At 55.3% G+C, this 15,846-nt stretch overlaps 6 protein-coding genes across 6 annotated transcripts; 3 read left to right on the forward strand and 3 right to left on the reverse strand.

The window, feature by feature from the left end:
• Positions 1-31: 31 nt before the first annotated feature.
• On the reverse strand, positions 32-862 carry CGCS363_v001929 (uncharacterized protein; the record flags this gene model as incomplete). The annotated part of the gene is made up of 1 exon (XM_036633778.1): positions 32-862. One exon carries the CDS (start codon positions 860-862, stop codon positions 32-34), a length of 831 nt encoding a protein of 276 aa, XP_036500927.1.
• Positions 863-1,984: 1,122 nt separating this feature from the next.
• RAD5 (DNA repair protein RAD5) lies at positions 1,985-5,516 on the reverse strand (the record flags this gene model as incomplete). Its single annotated transcript, XM_036633779.1, has 2 exons — positions 1,985-2,063; positions 2,113-5,516. 2 exons carry the CDS (start codon positions 5,514-5,516, stop codon positions 1,985-1,987), a joined length of 3,483 nt encoding a protein of 1,160 aa, XP_036501884.1.
• A 371-nt stretch (positions 5,517-5,887) lies between these two features.
• Ndufaf6 (NADH dehydrogenase (ubiquinone) complex I, assembly factor 6) lies at positions 5,888-7,059 on the forward strand (the record flags this gene model as incomplete). The annotated part of the gene is made up of 2 exons (XM_036633780.1): positions 5,888-6,015; positions 6,087-7,059. 2 exons carry the CDS (start codon positions 5,888-5,890, stop codon positions 7,057-7,059), a joined length of 1,101 nt encoding a protein of 366 aa, XP_036501883.1.
• Positions 7,060-7,445: 386 nt separating this feature from the next.
• Positions 7,446-7,969, forward strand: CGCS363_v001932 (37S ribosomal protein MRP17; the record flags this gene model as incomplete). The annotated part of the gene is made up of 3 exons (XM_036633781.1): positions 7,446-7,469; positions 7,531-7,562; positions 7,678-7,969. The coding sequence occupies 3 exons, from the start codon at positions 7,446-7,448 to the stop codon at positions 7,967-7,969; spliced, it is 348 nt and encodes a 115-aa protein (XP_036501886.1).
• A 616-nt stretch (positions 7,970-8,585) lies between these two features.
• DCN1 (Defective in cullin neddylation protein 1) lies at positions 8,586-9,660 on the reverse strand (the record flags this gene model as incomplete). Its single annotated transcript, XM_036633782.1, has 4 exons — positions 8,586-9,024; positions 9,126-9,300; positions 9,353-9,438; positions 9,596-9,660. The coding sequence occupies 4 exons, from the start codon at positions 9,658-9,660 to the stop codon at positions 8,586-8,588; spliced, it is 765 nt and encodes a 254-aa protein (XP_036501885.1).
• Positions 9,661-12,519: 2,859 nt separating this feature from the next.
• rad4 (S-M checkpoint control protein rad4) lies at positions 12,520-15,350 on the forward strand (the record flags this gene model as incomplete). The annotated part of the gene is made up of 3 exons (XM_036633783.1): positions 12,520-12,624; positions 12,719-13,046; positions 13,096-15,350. The coding sequence occupies 3 exons, from the start codon at positions 12,520-12,522 to the stop codon at positions 15,348-15,350; spliced, it is 2,688 nt and encodes an 895-aa protein (XP_036501880.1).
• Positions 15,351-15,846: the final 496 nt, after the last annotated feature.

A 15,846-nucleotide genomic window follows, 5' to 3' on the forward strand; every position in this document is an offset into this window, starting at 1 on the left:
CATCCCACGTAGTTTGCTCCCGAGCAGACCATCAACTCCTTCTCCGTCCCCGCCGCTCCTCCCGTCTCTCCTCCCTCTCCCGGATCCTGACCATAACCGCCCCAATCTTCTCCTGCACGTTGCCCGACCTCTCTGTGAACGCATCGTAGAACTCGCAGTCGGCGTGCCCGGGCTGCCTCTCATTCAGCGAGATGATGGCATTCGAAAGCGCCTCCAGCTCCGTCTTTAACGGACCGTAATCCGTCCAGCCATGGCCTTGTCGACGATGCCGCCGCTGTTGCTGCTGCTCGTCACGATCTCTCGGCTCCCGCTCCGGTGAACCCCTCCGACCGTGCTCGCTCTGCCCCCGTCTCCGCTGACCGCCGTCCTTTCCATCTTCCCGATCCTCGCGAGAGAGTGCCCGCGAGTTCGCATGTCGATCCAAACTCCCGCCTCTCGTCCTCTCTCGTCCACTACCACTAGCACCACCACCGCCGCCACTCCTCTCACCACCTCTCTCCTCTTCCGCTCCGCCGCCAAACTTCTCCATAGCTTTGGCCAGAATGCTCTTCCCAATAGTCTCCAGCACATCGGCATCCATGTTCGGAACACCGCCCCGGTGCCTCTCCTCGTCATCCCTGCCCCTGGTCCTCACTCGATCATCATGGCCGCCCCTGTCCCGCTCGCCGCCCTGGCCGGGCATGTACTTGCGCACGGCATACTCGACGAGACCCTTCGCAAGCATCTCCAGAATAAGCTCGAATTGCCTGCTGTGACCGCCACCATCGTCTCTTCGTGTGCGGTTGCGGCCGCGTCCGCCACCGCCGTCGCGGGGAGGCGGGGATGTGTTGCGGCGTGTAAGTGTACGGAGCAGTACGTCCATAGTTGTTTGGCTGGTGTTGCTGCTGCAGCGCAGCGCTGTTGATAGTTGGTGTATCTGTGTAAGCGAATGTAGTGTGTGTCTGAATAGCGATCGGAATTTTTTCTCTGGGAGATTTCACTCCAACTGAAAAGAGGAAAGGAAAATTCTCTTTTGAGGCCTTCGCGACTGCTTTTTCTTGTTGTGACTCGCACCGTAAAACTCGTGGTGCTATTTAGCTCCCGCCTGCCAGAGTCCAACTCGTGCCTAATTTTTAGGTCATGCGGCGATGGCGGCCTCTCGTTGTGGTTTTCGCGCCTGCTCTCATGTGATTCACTGCGCCGCGGGCGTGAGTCGAGCGGGTGAGACAGTCGTCAAGTCAGTAGGCCCTCGCTCTCTTTCTTGCCATTAAATATCGTTTGTTCCGCAAAGAACCGTAAAAAAATATTTCGGAGGGCGTGAAGGGTTGTGTTTGTTTCAAATGACCTGCGTCTGCTGCTTTATCATGTTCTGGTGGGTTTGGTGTGTGATGCGGGTGCGACTTTGGTGGTGAGGTGCGCAGGTGAGTTTGGTTTGAGGCGAAGTGGAAGGTGCGCACTCGCCTTTTTCGACTTACCTTCGGGCAAGTGTCGCGTGGAAGAACTGCTGGATGAGTATTCGTAACGGGGTCTGTTGTCGCTTTATGGGTGGTGAAGGTGAGGTTGACTTCGACGTTGGGCCAAGTTAACCTACACGATCTAAGAAGGCAGGCCTGCAACGAGCGTCACCGAATTGGCTGCGGGCGTTCTTTTCTATTTGAATTTTATTTGGATATCCTTTCGACGATGTTTAGTTAAGCAAGGTGCAGAGGTCTTTCACGACCTCGGACTTCGGCGCCCTTTGTTGCCAATGATTCACTTCATCTCCTCAAAGCATCGTGGCATGCTGTACAATGGGCACAATAGAGACTATGTCTTTGACCAAGTAAGGCCCTCTTAGTCTTTATACAACGTGTCTTGCCATCTTCATTTTGTCGATGGAAGGATACGTATGCTATCTATGTCATCTTCATCGACACGTCGCGTGTCATCCTGGGTGCGTTAAACGCCCAGCACCATAATTATTCGTACATGCTAGCCATGAGCGTTATTATCCACAGTCGCCCGTTTAGCTAAGAAGCTCCTTGATATCCTCAATACGAGCAAGCTTCTTCTCCTCATCACTCATCATGCCAAGCGAAGTCGCACTGAAAGAAGTTAGCAGAAGCAAATGCACCGAACCACAGAGAAACTCACATGAACTTCTTCCGCTCCTGGATGCGGAGCATCCTCTCCTCCACTGTTCCATGGCAAATGAACCGATAAACTTTCACCTCGTCCTCTTGTCCCATGCGATGCACACGATCGATAGCCTGCGCCTCCACCGCAAAACTCCACCATGGGTCCATCATGTATACCCTCTTTGCCGACGTCAAGTTCAGTCCCACGCCACCCGCACGCAGACTGATGAGCAACACCGTAAAAGTCTTTGAGTCCTGAAACTCGTTCAACACCGCAGCGCGGGCTTTCTGGGCCATGGTGCCGTCGAGGCGCAGGAATTTAATGTTGGCCCGCTCCAGCGCCGGCTCGATTAGCGTCAGGAACGACGTGAACTGGCTGAAGACGACCGACTTGACACGCGGCTGCTCCTTCCGCAGTTCGCGCAAAGATTTAATCAGGGCGACCACCTTGGACGATGAGTTATTCACGCCCAGGCGCTGCAGACTGATTTTCGACTTTTGGAACATGTCAGGGTCATCGTCGTGTCTGACAACCTCGAAAAGGTCGCGATAGTTGATCTCCGCTCGGCAATTAGGACAGGTAGGGACCTTATGCCTATCGGTCTGGTGCTTCATGTAATCCAAAAGACACTTTTTGCAGGCTGAGTGCCAGCATCCGGTGACAGTCTGCTCGACCATGGGTTCCTCCGCGCAGATGGGACACTCGTTCTCCGCTTCATCGCGAATCTGACCCAGGATGTGTGCACCGAATGCGTTGGGGTTCGACTCGGACTCAGATACAGTGGCTGAGAATTGCTCAATGAGCGACCCAAGATCCATGTCGTCCGCAAGACCAGCAGCTAGGTCAGCAGCTGCGCCAGCCTCCGCCTCGTCTGCGACAAGCTCCTTATTTCTCACCAAGACGGGATGACAACATGATTGACGAAGCCGCAGAATGTTGGCAAAAATGCTGGTAAAGGCTTTCATGACGGTACCAGCCTCAACATTCTCCCTGAACGATTGCTTTGCTCGTGTGAAGATGTAGTCGTAAATTTCTCGTTCTGTCTCGCCCAGCTCGACATCAACAATCTCGACATGCTTCGGTGGAAGAGGAACGAGTGGCTCGCCGTCTGGGGTTTTCATGTCTTTGGTTCGTCTGAGGACCAACGGTTCAAGCACCGTCTGGACAACATCTAGTGCGCGCATGAAATCCTTCGACTCGAACGGAACAGTGATGAAGGTCTTCCAGAAGGAAAAGTTGTTCCATGGCTCAACGCGGAGGAAGCGAACCAGACTGAAGAGGTCCTCCAGCTTGTTGACGATTGGCGTCCCAGTCAGAACCCAGCGATGCTCAGCGGATATCTCGTAGCAAGCCTTGGCTGTCTTCGACTGCCGGTTCTTGATGTGATGGGCCTCGTCAAGAATAACGCGGAAGAAGTTGAGAGAGAACAGACCGGTGTGGTCGGACTTGTTCCCCTTTTTGGCGGCCACCTGATTGAACTCGGAGAGGACAACTCCGTAGCTGGTAATGACCACGTCAGGGGCAGACGCAGCACTAGCCTCGCAGCACATCGCCTGGAGGTTGCTGGCCTTCTCGTTGCCGTAGTAAACAATGGCCTTGAGAGTGCCCTCCTTGGAAGCTTTCTCAGCCTCACTCTGCCATTGCGCCAGGAGTGACATGGGCGCCACAACCAGCGTCGTACATGGCGCTGAAAGCACGTTGGATGAGTTTGAAGCAAGTCTGGGCAGCTCGTTGACAGACGCAGGGGCACCGCCCTCCGCCTTGGCTCGTTGAGCAATATCGGACCGGTGCGAGTGGACGAGACTAAGCATCTGAATGGTCTTGCCGAGACCCATCTCATCGGCAAGTATACCGCCTAGGCAGTTCTGTTCTTGCACGGGGAAGTCCAGTGACATGTCGCCTGAGTACGGGTTAACGTAAAAGTGCTGCTGGTCCTGTACCTGAGGCAAATCCTTGTCGTCGGTGTCCTTGAGTGGCCAGGCATACTCTTCCCATAGAGGATGCATACTGGGCTCACGGTTGCTTTTTAGATCCTTCTCTTTGGTCATCATCCAGTATAATGCCTGTTTTTGGTATGGCCGCAGGTCCATCGCGAACGTATCCGCCGGCTCCGCCTCTGGTGTATTGAAGTCAAACGACTGAGCCTTCCGGTACAGCGCGTCTAGCTGGTCCTGCTCCAGCTCCTCGCCGTCTTCTTGCTCGTCAGAGCCAGGGGAAGACCCCGGTTCCTTGGCTGTGGCCTTTGTGGCTTCCTTCTCCTTCTTCTCGTCCATCTCCGCCGCCTGCAGCAATCCTTGTCTCTGGTTCTTCGCGTTCTTCGATGCCGCCGAGTTCACTCTCGTGGGTTCGAGGTTGATCTCGTGCAGGAGTTTGACCAAAGCGACCTGTCGCAGCCGAAGTTCCTTCTCTTCTGTGGACTCCTTCTCTTCAAAAAACCCCGCCGCCCTGTTCTCTGCGATCTTGAACCCGGGACTGTGGAATGCCGAAGCCAGCAGGTGGCACTTGAGTTGGATAAAGACCGTGTCGTTCGTCCGTAGCCTTTCAGGGGCGTAGACACATGTGCCCTCGAAGCTGCAAATCTTTTGGTCCATTAATGTCGATACCCACTCCGCCGTCTCCTTCGCCAGTCTCCCAATCTCCATGCCGCTGCTCGTCGTAAACCGCACCAAGACATCTACGCGTCTCGCGGCAGCAGATCCGCCACGAGGGGCGACAGTAGTCACGCCAAACTTTGTAACTCGTGTGGCCTTGGGAGGCTGGATCTTTTGCCTGTCAATCTTGACAACATCACCATGCTTGAGGAGGTTGGCACCGCTGCGCGTAGCCCAGCCCTCAACACCAAGAGATCCAATGTATCGAGACTCGGGCATGCTTCGACGAATGATCGGTTTCGGGGAATCTTCCATCGGGACGTCTTGTACGGTCGATATGGCGGCGGCGGCGGGGGACGGTCTGGCGAAAGCATTGACCGAGGGAGCCTTCTTCTTGAAGTTCTTCCATGTGCCGTCAAAGTACATATTGACTGCGCGCTCTAAGTTGTTCCCACAGTTCTCTCGTATAACATCTAGCACATCCGCAGCAACCTTGTCGCCCACGAAGCTCTCAAACATCTCCTGGTCGAAAGTCATGGCAGACTCTTCGCGCTGGAGATCGGACGGGGGAGGGGCAGCGCGGTTGGAGGCATCTTGGATGGGCTGCTCGACCAGCGGTCCGCGTGACTTCAATGGCGAGGAAGGCGCTTCGGCATCCTCGCTCTTGATCTGCGCCCTATCGTCGTCGTCGACATCTTGAAAGAACCGCTGCTTCTGATGTGTCGGCGGGGTAGGCAGCGCCGGGCTCGAGTGGTGGCTCAAGGCATCATCGTCGGAGAAGAAGCGTCTCCTCTTGGCAGGAGGCTCGGGAGAGCCTGTGAAATCCATGATAGGACTTGAAATGCCCCCAAAATGTCCTTCAAGGTGGCAGGATTACAATGCCAAAACAGGCGACCAAAGGTACACTCAACCCAGCTCCAGAGAATGGAGACGCGAGGCGAATCAGTCAGCGCGACTGACCGCGTCGGGTCATCACGTGCTTGCGTGACACCTTATGTAAGCCACTTAAACCACCCTCTGCAAGACGTCATAATTGGGTTAGTACACCGTAAAAAAAAAGTGGTTGACTCGGGCATTTTGCGCATCCCGTCGCCCCAGCTATACCGCACTGTAAAGAAGATCCACTCGCCTTGAAGGTGCGATTTTCAGATTGAAGAAGCATCTCCGACATGGCGCATTACAACAGCGCATTCTCCTGAATGAATCGACCACGCATCGTTGGCCATGGCCTGAGAAGGCTCGTACAGACCCCTCCGCGGGGAGCCAGGGGCATCATCACCGACGCAGACGTCGTCAAGGCAAGGAAGTATTGCCAGTCGCAGCTTCAGTAAGTGCAATCGCCTCTCTCCCATCAGCAGCGGGTAGCAACCTCGATATTCGTTGCTAACAACACCCTAGACACAGCCACCACGATGCTCATTTAGTTTACCGGCTCCTCTCCCCCAGAGCCCAGGATGCATACCTCGCCCTACGCGCCCTCAACCTCGAGCTCGTCCGCCTCCCCGAAGTCGTCTCGAACCCGGTTATAGGCCAGCTGCGCATGCAGTTCTGGCGCGAGTCGATCGACAAGACCTTCGCCGGCACGCCGCCCGCCGAGCCGATCTGCGTTCTCCTTCACCAGGCCCTCCAGGACCTGCGCGCGCGCTCCCGCAGCAGCACCGCGAGCTCGATCCGCTTCTGGGCGCAGAGAGTCATCAAGACGAGGGAGAAGCACATGGACAACCGCCCGTTCGCTTCGTTGGCCGCGCTCGAGGAGTACGCCGAGAACACGTACTCGACGCTCATGTATGCCGTCCTCGCCGCGATGCCGCTGCGCTCGATGCAGGTCGACCACCTCGCGAGCCACATCGGCAAGGCGTGCGGCATCGTCGCGACGCTGAGGGGCATCCCCGTGCTCGCGGCGCCGCAGCAGACGCAGGTGCACACGCCATCCGGGGCGGAGCCTCCGCGGCCACGGGACCCGGTCCTGTTGCTGCCGCTGGATGTCATGTCGGAGGTGAACTTGCGCGAGGAGGACGTGTTCAGGTACGGACCCGAGGCAGAGGGGTTCCAGGACGCGGTATTCAAGGTCGCGACGAGGGCGAACGACCACCTTATCACGGCGCGCGAGATGCTGAAGAATGTGCGGGCGGGCCAGGATGCGGGGCACGACTTTGAGCACCAGGGTGAGGAGGAGCACGTGTACGCGGAAGATCAGGAGGACGACGTGCAGCGAGATATTCGCCGCGGCTTTGGCGTGTTGCTGGAGGCTATCCCTGCGCAAGAGTATCTCACGAACCTAGAGGTGAGCAATTTCGACCCGTTCGCAGTCAAGGCGAGCTGGAAACTGGCATGGCGCCTGTGGCGCGCCACGAGCAAGCAACAAATTTAAGTCAATGTAGGACTGTAATATCAAGGGACCAGCTATGTAGGATATGCATGTACGACTATAACTGGCTGCCACGGCCTTGTTAACAAAAATAACCAACCTTGCTCCGTCAGTCAGAGCCAAAATTTCAGTGACATTCGGACTTCGACTTGGTGATGACAATTGAATCAGCTGGATTGGCTCAATCGACCGCGGGGACAGTGCGGATGATCCGTACCCATCACGCGCCACACAGTCGTGGCTGAAGCTCCTCCCCACACCGTCACGAGCCACATCCAGCGATCGGAAAATTCCAGACCTGTGGCGCAGGGCCTCCGAAATAATTTGGCCATCGCGAAGCTCCATCCACATCTCGACTCAACCGCAGTATCGTCAATGTCGACCACAAGATGTTGTACGAACTCGTAGGAATCGTAAGCCCTCCACTTCCCGACGCACTTCATGCTTTAATCCAGTGACTAACATCTCCACCAGGTCCGTCCGGGCAACCTCGCCGAGGTGAAAGAGTATGCGACCAAGCCCCCCTCCCCTCCGAACCGCACCACCACCGCCCCGCGATCTTCTCTCTACTCTTCCCCCCCAACCCGCCTCTCGGTACGTCCTAACATTTACCTACCATAGAATCGCCCTCACCGCCGGCCAAATCATCCTCCGCAATGGCGGCGTCATCCGCGGCATGGCCAACTGGGGCGTCTTCCAGCTCCCCCGCCCCATTTCCAGGGCGCAGATGAAGCACAAGTCGGGCCACTACTTCGTCATGCGCTACGACGCATCGTCCGCCACGCACTCCGACATGCGAAACACCATCAACCTCGATCCCCGCGTCATTCGTACCGCACACGTCAAGCTCGGCGACGGCAAGCTCCAGACCGCCGCCCGCTTCGGTGATGTCAAGTGGGATGGACGCCATTAAAGGCGTGAAGACGAGAGGGACGAATTCAAGGATGAGCGAGAGGACAAGGGTCTCTGTGCCGCGAGGAAATCTAGAGACATGGAGTCTTAAAACCGGCGGAGGATGTATGATATTGAATATTCCCGAGCCAGCGCCGGGTTTTTGATGGCCTGTATTAAGCCGGCCACAGCGCGGAGTGTACAACTACGTGGCACGAAATTACAAAATAGTAGAAATGATCTCCAAGCATACACCAAAAGCGCAAGAGGGACGATGTGTACTATAACAATCAGTCTGAAGTTCGTGAGTCATATCTGTGTACTGGCTAATGCTGGAATCCGATGCAGCCCGCTCCCAACGTCAGCAGCGTCCAACGCCCATGGACAGCTGATACTATTTCTGTATGGAGTATGAATGTTCGCCAAGTCAACCATGCCCCGCTGATACGCGCGATGACAGACATCTATCCCTATCAGGAGCTTTCGGGGCTTCGATGACCTTCGACTGTGAAACCACGGACTATGGCGTAGACTTTGGCGCGTTTATGAGCCCTCGATGACCTCGTATTCTTCAGCTTGTCCTCCCGTACAAGCAGAGGTTCTTGGCGGATAGGCGTCTTCCTCTTCTTCTCCGATTTCTAAGCGTCAACGTCCATAAGAGCGGAATCGGCCTTTCCAACCCCCTTTTCTCTGCACCAAGCCACGAAGTCGTCAATAACACTCGGCCAGGCACCGTCCTCGTTCCAGAAGGACAAGGTCTCGTCCGACATAGTCTTGGTGGCGAACTCGAGAATCATGTTCCACATGTCGCGGTTGACAGAACGAGTCCACTTCTCGTCAAGGAATGACGACCACAACTCGAGCCAGTCATGAGACTTGGTCTTCCATTGCCAGCCTGGTGGCGAGAACAAGACGCTCCAGTAGACCTTTGCTGTGTCGAGAGCTAGCGCCTTCTGGTTCTCCTCCTTGCTAGCGACAAAGGTGTAGCGGTAAACTTTTTTGAAGTAAGCGGGATCAGTGGCGAGTGTGTTGACCAGAGACTTGACGTGCGCGGCGTGCGCTTGACGCGTCGCGGAGCTGAATACTTGTTAGTAAAGAGCTGCAGCGTGCATGATTTTCAATGGCAAGAGTGACAATGTCAGGGTAGCAGCCATGACATATGCGCGGCAAGAACATACCCGGTTGTTTTCCAGCCATCAATGTAGCCTTTTTTCGTAATCGCGCCAATAGATGGCGACTGAAGAAGCTCTGCGACTACAAGCATCTCGGCGTTCTCGAGGTCTACGCCAAGATTCTCAAGATAGGCCATGGTCGACTCAACACCCATCGTGTCCTTCTCATCTCTTGAATCATCTAGGTCTTAAGTTAGCGAATTCGGACCGAGAGCGGATCGGTTTACCCGTACCACGAAGCTTGTCGAACATCTGACCCAAAGACGTATCGAGTGCTGAGGTTGTGGGTGTGGTGGTGCCACTGGTGCCAGAGAAGTAGCTATAGACAGACCCGTTAGCATATTGTTCTCGTTCAAACGTGGTGGAGATGTTCAACAAAGACGTCGACAATGTGTAACAGCTTCGAAGCGCTGACGACATGGGAAACGAGACATGACTGGCAACTTTGCTCAGGAAGCCGAGAATAATTCAAGTACCCGGAGTGTTTTTTCTCCTCGCAAACAGGGCTGTTCTTGGACCCTTTTCGTTTCGAAGAAAACATGCTTCTAGATGCGCGCTTCACACCGTCCCAGCCCATCTTCTCATAAACGCTGGATCGCGCGGCGTCGGTTGTTTGGCAGAACTCAGCAGCAGGCTAGCCGGCGTAGCACGAGACGAGCCGTAGGGCGATGAGTTATAAGGCTGAGAATACGGTATCACCGGAGAACCGTATAGAGTTTATGTTATTTGCAGACTTGCAGACGGCAGGTTCGGAAGGGCAGCGGGAGTCTCGACTGGGCCCCCCTTTCAACGAACCTTCGTGATCGCCAGTGATGGGTGGCAGCTGGTTGGCAGCCGGGCCAGTCCGTGAGTTGAAGCGCCGGTGTCAATTAAGACGGAAAGACAGGAGCTGGCTAGTCGAAACAAGCCTGAGTGGCGGCTGCCACGGCAGTTCGTCGACTTAAGGGCCATTCTAAGCGCAGATTGAATGTTTCAGGAACCATTGACAATCGGCGTCGATTCGGCCTTTCTCTTGATTGTGTGGACGGTACGTGACCCCGAAAGGGGACTGGGCTGCGACCTCTTGGGTGCAGGAGCATTGTCCAGCAAGCGCAGCGCAACGGCAGCGTTATCGAACCCGGAAAAGCAGCGCTTCGGCGCAGTGAGTGGGCGGGAAGGCCGCATGCTCCCCCACAATGGGTACCTCAGTCAGAACGTGGGCGAGCCGCCGACAAGGCAAGGTAGCGTGAGGTACAGCAAGGTGCGGTCCGTATCCATGCGCGGCGTGCTGCTCTGCAGGCCAAATTGCCCCGAGAAGGGCCGGTGCGCTCTTCAGTCCGATTGATGGATGCTTCGGAAACCACTTTAAAAGAGCGGTAAAAGACCACTGGCAGGCGGCGTAATCGGGCAAAGACATCCAAGCACCGAAGCGAGAGACGAAACAGAGGGATACAAAAGCGACACGCAAGACGAAAAGAAAATCCATGTCGAACATGGAGAGGATGACTTACGCATCGACGGCCTCGTTGATCTTGTAGCCGGAGTTCTTCAGGTACTGTGGGTGAGTCGACAGTCAGCATTTCATCCAGCATTCAAAAGTTGAATCGATTCGCCATAGTCTCCCGTCTGCCCCTCCCCCGCCAAGGAAAAGGTCGCCTCGGTGCCCATCCAAGCGCAGCGTCTAGACGGCGCAAGACAGCGCGACACAACGTTGCAAAGCACGACAGCAACCGACGTTCCCCCGGTAGGTAGCAGACATGGCCTGCGTCTTGCAACGTCGGGTAGGACGATGAGGGGTTCTCCAGCAGTGGGGGAGAGGCTAGGGGGGCTGCGCGAACGAGGGACGAGAGCGAGACAAGACTCGGTTGGGATGTTTCTCGGTGGGAGATGAACGTACCCGTTGTGCGGTTCTGTCACTGGCACCAGTCAACTGCACGAACTGGGTCGCCAAAGCCTTCTGGGTTGACGAGGGCGGCATTGTGGCTGCGGTGGTTCCACCAAGTCTGTCGTATCGATTCGGTCTCGATCCCGAGGGGCGGAGGTGAGGTTCTGGGGATATCGCGTGACGCAGCTGTTCTCTTTACCGACAAGAGGAGATTGCGACGGCGTGGGTTGGTGACTCGGGCGCTGGTGCAGTAGATGTAGACGACGTCGGCTTGGAGTAGCGATTGCCGCGAAAGACGGTGTCGGTTCCAGGCAGGTCAAGGGTCGCGAAGGACGTCGATCGTTGGTTGTCGCGGAATGTGGTGGTCGAAGGGAAGGCAGAGGAAAGAGCTAGAGCTGCGACTTTGGAGACTGGGACGAAGCAAGGCTGAGATAGATGGTGGGGTAAGAGCGGCCGACGGTTTTGAGGCGGGGCAGCTCCTTCATCGGCAGGCAGCACAGGGTCACCTACACTTTTTTCTTGCTTCGGGCAGCTGGAGAGCCACAGGGTGCTGCGAGCGGTCTCCAGCGGTGTCTGAAGCACAGAGGTGCCTGAAATCAGCCTGTCCCTGCCTCCCGCAACTCCCGTCAATGAAAGTCGGGTGGGAACCCCGCCTTCCTAATCGGGCTCAAGTCTTTGGAGCTTCAACTCGACTTCCATGCCTGGGACTCGCTTTTCAACCGTCAACGTCCCCTCGAGTCTCTTTCTTTCTCTCTCCTCACCACTTTCACCTAGCAGTCTCGGGTCATTCCTTCCCGCCCGTTTGCTTCATCTCAACCTTCTTCGTCCCTATGCAGAGCCATGCACTATCATGAAACTTGGCTTGCCTTGGAGACGCAGGACGGAAGTTCAGACGGGTGTCTAATCGACCACAGTTATCTGTGCCTCATGGACCAGTTGAGTCTTCAAGCTAAGGTAACCGGGTAAATAAAATTATTGATTGTTGCTCGGTGTTTTTTTTTGATTCCTTAAGGATACAGCTCGACGAATTTGTTCGTGTGGTCTGTTTTACTTCTTCCTATGTTCTTGGCATCTGTAAAGGCCTCGAGATACCCAGCCATACGAGAACCAATGTGAGGACAGAATTATCATCATATGCATTAACACAGGAAAGATAGGTGGTACCGTTGAGATGATCCGTGAGTTGCAGGACATCGCACATCAACAGAACTTACCTAGGTACCTAGCCCGATGTTATATCCACCACTGGCAGCCAAGATACAGCGCCTTCAGGCAGCTGCGGTGCACTGAGTGTGCTCCCAGGGCCCCACACTCCCCCAATGACGTCTACCAATAGCGCCTCCTTGCCAGACTTCCATCGCTGCACCGACGTTAATTGATTGGAGCAGGCAGCAGACGCGACTTTTTTCTTGACGCGCCGCTGCGCTTGGAAACAGCTTCACGCATGTCACTCACTCTCTGGCAATCCTCGTCCAATTTTAACAGCAATACAAGCAGCTCACCCGACATACCGCCTTCCAACGATATGCTATAGAAATGGACTCTCCGTACAGTCGGGAGTCGAGCGAGCCTCCCTTCGACTCTGCGCATCCCTTCAAGGGCGTCGTCGTCTGCTGCACCAGCATCCCTCCCGACCAGCGGGTAAGTCGTGATGCACATCGCATTTGTCCCTCAGCCACCCGCGAGACGTTCCACCTGCGAACTCTGCCCGGACAATCTCTCACACCAGCTTCAGGCAGAAATAGCCAAAAAGACCGAAGAGCTCGGCGGAATCCACAAGTACGACCTCACCCCCGACGTAACTCATCTCGTTGTCGGCGACTACGACACCCCAAAGTACCGCCATGTCGCCAAGGAACGTTCCGATATCAAGGCCATGGATGCCACCTGGATCGATGCCGTAGGGAAACTGTGGATGGAGGATGTTAACATTGATTTCCCGGCTGTCGAACGCGAACATCAACTCAAGCCTTTGGAGACATGCGGCGAGCTCCCCGATGCCACTAATCCTGCCGAATCGAAGCGAGGGAGCCTGTTGCTGTGCATGACAGGCTTTGACGATCGTAGGTTCGCCCATATCCGCGGCGAGGCACAGTTCTGACACCAGTGTAGCCGACGAACGTAACCAAATCATCGAGCGAATTCAAGCCAACGGTGGCACTTACACTGGCGACCTGACGAAACGAGTGTCGCATCTGATCGTACATAAGCCAGAGGGAAAGAAGTTCAAGGCTGCCCGTAACTGGGGTATTCGTACCGTTTCCCTCGCTTGGCTCGACCAGACTGTAGAGCGTGGCTTGATTCTCGACGAGCAGTGCTTCGATCCGGCTCTGCCACCTGAGGAGCAGGGCCAAGGTGCTTGGAACAAGGTCAACCCGAGGCGGGTGTCTCTCGGCAAGCGGTCGAGATCCGGCGTCGTTGAGGGTGGGCAGAGGAAGTTGCGAAAGACGGCGAGTATGAAGCTTAGTAGCCAGCGCGAGTCGCTTTGGGGCGACATCCTCGGCAGCAAACCCACCGGAGAGTCCTCTGCTCCCGACAGAAGCGAGAGAATCGAGGTTCAAGACTCGGGCATTCACGACGCCATGGTGCAGCCAGCTCCTGATGCGGGCATCTTCTCGATGTGCTACTTCTTCATGACTGGTTTCGAACCGTGGAAGACAAAGATCCTAGCCGAGACGATAGGTTCCCTCGGCGGAAAGACCTATATCCTATTCGAGGAGATGGTTGCAGATCCCAGGGCCAGACCACGCCATAGATTCCTGATTGTCCCGCAGGAGTCTCAGCCCTCGACACATTATCAGGTCCCTTCAGCACACGTCGACAAGATCCAGATAGTAACGGAGTTCTTCATCGAGCGGTGTTTGCACAACAAGGAGCTTTGCAACCCAGATGGTCATGTTTTGGGTCGTCCGTTTCCCATGTTTCCTATCTCCGGCTTCGAGGACCTGTCTATCTGCACCGCAGGCTTCACCGGCATCGATCTTCTTCACGTAGAAAAGGCCATCAAGCAAATTGGCGCCAAGTATGCAGCCAGACTCAACGAGACTACTTCAGTGCTAGTCTGCAAGTCCATCACGGAAACGCGCAAAGAGAAGTTGAGATTCGCCTTTGAAAACGACATACCTATTGTCGGCTCAGACTGGCTTTGGGAATGCATAACGACGGGCTTCAATGCTCCCGTAAGGACATTCATGTTCTCAGAAATCAAGCAAAACCCCAACCTCGAACCCCGGCCGAAACCCAAGGAACAGCCCAAGGAAACTAAACAGCCGATCCAGAGAACACGGTCCGAACCTATCCCTCACATGCCGAAGAAGCCTGTTTCACGGCACACGTCGGCTGTGGGAATTGACCAATCCGCCTTCCAAGATGACCGTCCAAAACCTGCGGACCCAAGGCAGAGTATGACGAAGGCGGATTCAGCTGCGTCTTTCCAGTTTCAGACTGCCAAGACGCATCAGATGGATAGTTTCGGTGGCGGGACTGTCAATGAATCTTCTAGTATGCGCAACAGAATCTCTACAGTAGCGGCAAGACCGGCCATGACGAGGACGACGAGCGTCGCCGACAGCATGGACCCGACACCTATATCGAGATTGGATGCGCAGGAAGCCGCCGAAGATTTGCCTGAGGCGGATCCCTCACACACATCGGACAATGGCGCACTGGATGCCCAAATGAGCGAGGCCCAGGAAAGTGTCAAGAAGGATCAGCGCAGGAAGAACGATGGAGATCAAGAAATCGTTGACGAAGATGGGAGAACCGCCGATACCCCGCTGGGAGCACGACAGCGTAAGGCTGAAGAGGAGGAGGAACGTGATCGCCGTCTTGATGAGAAAGAGGACGACCAAGTTGTGATTTCTGCTGAAAGGGACGTCGAAAGCCAGCTAGAGCTCAAACGTGGTGAAATACCAAAGGTGGATCTGGACGCCCAGCTCAAGGCAGAGCGTGATGCGCAGAAGAGGGCAGAAAAGGAGGACCTCTCCAGCAAGATTCTCGGCGTCATTGAGAAGAGTGCGGAAACCCCAAGTAACGAGGAGCAACCGCAGACACGGCGTCGCAAGGCTCGCATCTTTGGCCGCGCTATCAGCAACGCCTCGGTAGCCTCCAGCGGCAGCGCCGAGTCGCGGATTGATGCCCTTGGCCGGCCCACAGAGGAGCAGCCCCAGGAAGAGCCGGAGCCGCCGTCGACGCAGATCCAGTACGAAGACCCCGGCGCCCAGCACCACCGCGCAAAGATCAGGAGTAAGATGCTTGGGGAGGAGGTCAAGCCCGCTACCAGTCAGAGTAAGATCAAGATTGGCGGGTTCGAGTTCGACGGCGATCCGCCGAAGATGCCTCGTCGGCAGACGAGGAGCAACGCTTGAGCTGGTATATAGCACAGAATTTGGCGTTTCTGATACGGAGTGATTGATGGGTTCTTGGGAGTCATTGCATGGCCGACTCGTTATAGCATTGCATAGCAGATACGATACAGGCATAACCAATATATGAAGGACATGGGTAATGACGCCAACGGTTCAGATAAATGAGGGGGAGAAGAGTGGTAATAGCATGATAAAAAACCATCATCAATCTGGGTATCATTGATTGCGTTTATATATACTTCTACATCCAGGGGCGGGCGCCTCATCCACTTTGCCGCCCCCGAGAGATGGTATCATCATCATCCTTGCTTCGTCCGAACACGTTCTCCTATCCTTACAAGTGGTGGATACAAAGGGAACTTTGTGCGTCTTGCCGACGGGTTTGTAACTTTTTTGGTCTTTTCTCTTCTCTCTCTCTCAAGTGTCCTGTATTCCGATCTGTATTGGTATATTGGGGGCGCAGCCCTTGGGAAAAATCAAAACAGTAAAAAACGCA

The sequence above is a fragment of the Colletotrichum siamense genome (assembly GCF_013390195.1).
Source record: "Colletotrichum siamense strain Cg363 chromosome Unknown KSG_Cg363_contig01, whole genome shotgun sequence".
Taxonomy (NCBI): Eukaryota; Fungi; Ascomycota; class Sordariomycetes; order Glomerellales; family Glomerellaceae; genus Colletotrichum; species Colletotrichum siamense.